At 39.5% G+C, this 6,019-nt stretch overlaps 1 protein-coding gene across 1 annotated transcript; it reads left to right on the forward strand.

Annotated features, from left to right (window-relative positions):
- The first annotated feature begins 848 nt into the window (after positions 1 to 848).
- LOC122660412 (caffeic acid 3-O-methyltransferase-like) lies at positions 849 to 3,114 on the forward strand. The gene is made up of 4 exons (XM_043855717.1): positions 849 to 1,261; positions 1,384 to 1,694; positions 2,640 to 2,704; positions 2,806 to 3,114. The coding sequence occupies exons 1-4, from the start codon at positions 849 to 851 to the stop codon at positions 3,100 to 3,102; spliced, it is 1,086 nt and encodes a 361-aa protein (XP_043711652.1). The 3' UTR covers positions 3,103 to 3,114.
- The last annotated feature ends 2,905 nt before the right edge of the window (positions 3,115 to 6,019 follow it).

Genomic DNA, 6,019 nt, shown 5'->3' on the forward strand with positions numbered 1-6,019 from the left:
TGGATGTAAAAGAGTCAAAGTCTTCTCGATGCCAACATTAAAAATAGGGAAGCAGTTTTCTGTCAGAGAGAGATAGACACATGGAAGTGCTGGCATAGACCACACTCCCGGACAGAGATCTTTTTTTCTTAAAAATATTACGTGTCCGTCTCTTTTTTAGAAAGACTTCGTGACGAAAGTATTATTGTTAAAGTCTTCAGCAGAGGATCCAACTAAAAAACCGCCTCTTGTGTTGTTATTGACGTAGCCGAGGCCCGCCCAAATACATGTACACGGCAAGGGCAACTTCCTTGGCGGAGGATCCCAAGTCCAACAAAAAAATCCGTTTTTGTGATCGAGGTAGCCCAAGCCCACGTACACAGCAATGGTGACGCCATAATCTCAAACTTTCACTCCCCACCTCCCATTGAAGTGCACATCACAAGGCCACCACACCAATGGACAGCAGTCGGGTTTGACTTCACGAGTATCCATCATATTCAAGTCTATAAATTCTCTTCATTTGTTGGTAAGGGTAGGGTCGTGTATTCAATGTAAAGAAGACTTCAGGTCACCGACACTATTGGAATGATGACAAGAGAAGCTTCCTCCGCGCGCTTACAAGACTGGGTCATGTTCAGGGTTTAAAGAATCAGGAATCAGATTGGTGAATCCGCCGATTTGTAGTGGAATAGAGTCAATATATAGACAGTGATTGATCCTGATTTCCACTTAACCAAAACTATCGAATTCACACCTAAAAGCCCTAAATATTCCCTTTTTTGGGATCTCAAGACCGATTTGGATCTCTCTATATATATGTCAGTTGTGTTGTCCAAGCCATTATACCCAGTTCAAAAACTAAAAATATGTCATCAACACAAAACCATTCTGAAACATTCAAAGAAGACGAAGAAGAATGCTTATTTGCCTTACAACTAGCCACGGGCTCGTTAGTTCATATGGTATTGAAAGCTGCCATCGAGCTAAATCTGCTAGAGATCATGGCAAGAGCTGGTCCAGGGAAACACCTTTCACCTATAGAGATAGCAGCTCAGCTCCCTATAAAGAACCCAGAAGCTCCTGTTATGCTTGATCGTATGTTGCGTCTCTTGACCAGCTATTCTATACTTACTTCCTCTCTGGTCACTGGTGACGATGGTCGAGTTCAAAGGCTCTACGGTTTAGCTCCTGTTTGCAAATTTTTTGTTTCAAACAAAGATGGATCTTCGTTGTCTCCTTTGCTTCTCTTGATGCAAGACAAGGTTTACATGGAGAGCTGGTTAGTTTTATTATAAATAATACAAATTTTAAGTTTTTTTAATTACATGTTAATTACCACTTTTAGTACCAATCCATTACAATTTAGTCTTTTTCATATATCTTGACTCATGAATATTGTAGGTACCACTTGAAAGATGCAGTTCTTGAAGGAGGAACTCCATTTAACAAGGCTTATGAAATGCAAATCTATGAATACCTTGGGAAGGATTCAAGGTTCAACCAAATTTTTAATAAAGCAATGTTTAACTCTTCCTTCACACTCATGAAGGGAATAGCTGAGATTTATAGGGGATTTGAGGATGTGAATGTGGTGGTTGACGTGGGCGGAGGACTAGGGGAGAATCTTAACTTGATCAGTTCCAAGTACCCTACCATTAAGGGCATTAACTTTGATTTGCCTCATGTGATAGCTAATGCACCGTCCTATCCTGGTATTGTATTCTCCTTACAAATCATAATTCTTTTTTCATCCACAACTCGATTCCTGAAAAGCCTAGGCTTTAGTTCACATTATGGGTATTGGTATTTGTCACCATCGATATGATACCGATGTGCATCCGATTGTTTAGGTCTGAATTGGTCAGAAATTGTGTTGTAGTGAGTGCGTTCCATAGTCAGGAATAGAGGGGTATAATCCCTCATTGGTCGGGTGTTTTGTGACGGTTGAGCTTATGACCTTGGGAGGGTCTCTCCATCCTGAAGTTCAGACTTTAGAGTTCGATGCCCTAAAATAGTATTAGAGTGGGATGTCCATGCACTAGCCATGTAGGGCTCATGGCCCAAAGTGGGGGGAGTTGATGTAGTGAGTGCATTCCATGGATAGGAATATGGAGGTTTAGTCCTACATCGGTTGCTTTGTGTGCGGCTGTTAAGCTTAATTATGACCTTAGGAGGGTCTCTCCATCCTGAAGTTTAGACTTTAGAGTTGGATGCCCTAAAATAGTATTAGAGTGGGATGTCCATGCACTGGCCATGTAGGGCTCATGGCTCAAAGTGGGGGGAGTTGATGTAGTGAGTGCATTCCATGGGATGGATTCAGGAATATGGGGGTTTAGTCCTACATCGGTTGCGATGTGTGCGGCTGTTAAGTTTAATTATGACCTTTGGAGGGCCTCTTCACCCTGAAGCTCAAGCTTTTTAGTTAGATGCTGTGAAATTTGATTAGTAGAGGGTCATAGTGTATGCAGCCTTACCCCTGTTTCGCTGAGAGGCTGTTTCAAGAGACTCAAACCTGTGACCACTTAATCACAATTAATGGAGCAACCTAACCATTGCACTAAGCATTGCACCAAGGTCCACCCTCAATACATCCTATCTTTCTATTTGAATTTTTTAATAGGAACGATAAATGATAGCTTTCCAACTTTGGTTTTCAGGGGTGGAGCATATTGCAGGGGATATGTTTTTGAGTGTTCCAAAAGGGGACATCATCTTTATGAAGGTGAGCGCACCTGAATACTTGTTCAATTCCTTCAATGCTTAACAGAGTTCTGAGTAACCACTAATGTGTTGTGTATATGCTTCTGAAAACTACTTATGTAGACCATACTTCATAACTGGAGTGATGCGCACTGCTTGAGCTTATTGAAGAACTGCTATGAAGCGTTACCAGAAAATGGGAAGGTGGTTGTTGTGGAAACAATTCTTCCAGAGACGCCAGAGACTAATTTACTGGCAAAAGGTGGATTTGGAATGGATTTGATTATGATGACACAACACAGTGGAGGAAAGGAGAGGACAGAGAAGGAATACAGGGCCTTGGCAAATGGTGCTGGATTTAGTGGCGCTACACTCATCTGTCGTCTCTTTGCCTCCTCAGTCATGGAATTCTATAAATAGATGTGAACCTATGTACCACTTTTACTAAAAGTTTACTTGCCCTACATGCATTGGTGTACTAGGTTTTTTGCTGTTGGGTGGACAATACAAGGCCATGTTAGTTTTATTTTTATCATTCTTATTTAGTGTGTCATTACCAAAAAAAAAATATAAATTTAGCGTCTGTCTTAAAAGAGGCACATACAATTTCATTGTATGTTGTTCTTGGAATAATATATATTTTTGGTGAAGGGAATAGTTATTTTATGCAAGAAGTACTCTTATGGTTCCTTTAATAAATCATAAAATGGGTGCATTTATTTTCATATATGTTTTTTTTTTTTTTTTTTTTAAAGTTAGGGGCTGTCTGAATGACATTTCTATAGGTATATGTTGAATATGTAACTTTCTTTTTTTTGCCCTTTGTTTTATTCCCAAGAGTTCTTTAAGTCTATTACCACAAAAAAAAAAAAAAAAAAAAACTTTCAGTTGAGGGTAAAAATGGGTTTTCATAACAATTTGTAAGTGTACTTACTATTATGTCATTGGGAAGGGTTTGCTACCTGGTCCCATGGCCCCAACACCAGTGTGATGGCCAATGAGGGCCAGGGTGCCTAAGGGCAGCCAACAAGAGGGGCATGAACACACAGTGGCCATTTTGCCCCCTTGTGTGCGGGCATAAGGGAGTGTGACTAGGCAGCATCCCATGGCCCCTACACCAGTGCGGGGTCAATTAGGGGGCGTGCAAGGGCATCCAACAAGGGGGGTGCGACAATCATTTTTCCCCCTTTTGTGTGGGCGTAAATTACCCCCTATGTCATTTTAAAGAGTTCTTGTTATCTTGCCCGCATTTCAGATATACATGTGAAATGATAGATTTTTACTCTCACTAAAAGAAAATGTATATTATTCTAAAAGGGCAAAACAATAAGGTTACAAATTATAAGAGGTGTCAATAAGAAAATCCTTTTAAGTTAGTTACTTCAGGTACCTAACGTAATAGGCTTAGAATTTTTTCATTTAATGAAACATGGCACATAATTTATTAGATCAATTTTTATTGTCACAGATGTCTATTATTTTTTCAAATGTTACAAAACACCTAATCTACAGACATGGTCTATCTAGACTCTAAATTAGTTGCGTCAAACTTCAAAGTCTAATTCAATCAAGGGAAAAGGTTGGGCACACTATCAGGATGCCCAACATGTGTCATTGGTCATCCTCTCTCCTCCTCCTTTGTAAAAGAACCCCTTGTCATCTCACCTCTTGTGTCTAGTCTTATGATTTTCTCTCCCTTCAATCAAATATCCAATTTTGTATTGGCGTGTATGTCAATGCATGTGTACCAATACTCTAAACATTACCATCTACTCTCACAACTCTAGGTGAGATTAGATAATTTAGATTAAAAAAATATATAAAATTAAATGACTAAGATTTGTCTTGTAGTTTTAAAAAATATCACCTTCTATTGTTATATGGATAACTATCCCATTTATTAATGTCCCACGGATGATGTCAACTTGTTAAATCAATGAAATCTATAGGGGTCCATTGATCTTCATTTAATAATCACTTCTCCCTAACAACTAAGCATTAATGACATATCCTGGACCCCAACCTCCCAACCTCCCACCCCCCAAAGAAAAAAAATAAAACATTCCTCCTTTAAACCGTAGAGCTTCATTAGTTTAGAATTTAATGAGTTGAAGAAACCAGCAAACATGATTAAGGATCTATATCACTAAATGAGAGGTGCATGCACCTCACGAGACCCATTCTTCATCTATTAATGCTTTAGGAAAAGGAGCTTTAAAGAGAGGAGGAGAAAAAGACCTGAAGACGAAGGAAATATGATTATGACTGGCAAAGAATTTTTTTAGGGGGGGCGGGGGGTGGAAAGATGTGTTATTGACCAAGACCATTATACTTGGGAATATTATCACCTCAAATGGCCTGCCCGTCAATTTTCTCAAGACCATTGTATTTGTGAAAATTATCACCTCAATTTTTTTGCCTGTCAATTTCCTCAATTCCTCTAATAGAGGGAGGTGGACCCCACCTGGGCAGTGTGTTCGGGTAAGGGGTAGGGTGATCATTTTCACCCCATCTATTAGATGGAATTGAGGAAATTGAGGAGCAGACAAATTGAGGGGATAAAGATCCTTTTAAGTGTCGCAGTCCGACTTTTCTTGTATGGGTGTGCTATTGTCCAATAATATCGCACCTCCTTGTGAAGTCATATTTCATGTGCATGAGTGGATTGCATTTGTGCACCTTGCAGCATACGAGAATGATTCTCATATGAGAAACTGATCCAGCATCGTTGTACTCATCTAAAGATTTCATTATCAGTCTAATCCCATTTGCAAAGTGGAGGTATAGATAGTTTTTGAAATTACTTGAAAATTAGACTTTGAGAACTCTTTGGGTGACTGATTCAGCGATTGAAAAATACATAGTAAAAATATTATTGATGTCAAAGTCCATCAAATACCCTACCATGGTTTTAGTGCACGGTACGTCGGTATCGTTCACCTTCAAAATTGATAAGATACTGTTTACCTCTATTTTTTCTTAAAAAATGGGGTTTTTTTTGACTACTTTACCCATTGTCTGCACCATTTCACCGATACAATATTGGCCAAGTATTAATATCGGTCACCTTTAAAACCGTACAGTATCAGCTGTATCAGACGATCCGATATCGATACCTTAAACCATGTAACATTGTACCCTACCCAATCATAATTTTTCTTTGCTTTACCCAAACCTACTGACCACGGGTTCACCTTATTATTCTTATACAGGTCTCGGGGTACTCCTCATGGCAATTAGCTAGGCCAGGGGGATTCGGGGTCAGTGGTATTCTTGCTACCAATCAATGCTCATAGGCTGAACTGCACGATTCAAACACACCTCACCGATCCCGTTC

This window comes from Telopea speciosissima, chromosome 1, assembly GCF_018873765.1.
Source record: "Telopea speciosissima isolate NSW1024214 ecotype Mountain lineage chromosome 1, Tspe_v1, whole genome shotgun sequence".
NCBI classification, from domain to species: domain Eukaryota; kingdom Viridiplantae; phylum Streptophyta; class Magnoliopsida; order Proteales; family Proteaceae; genus Telopea; species Telopea speciosissima.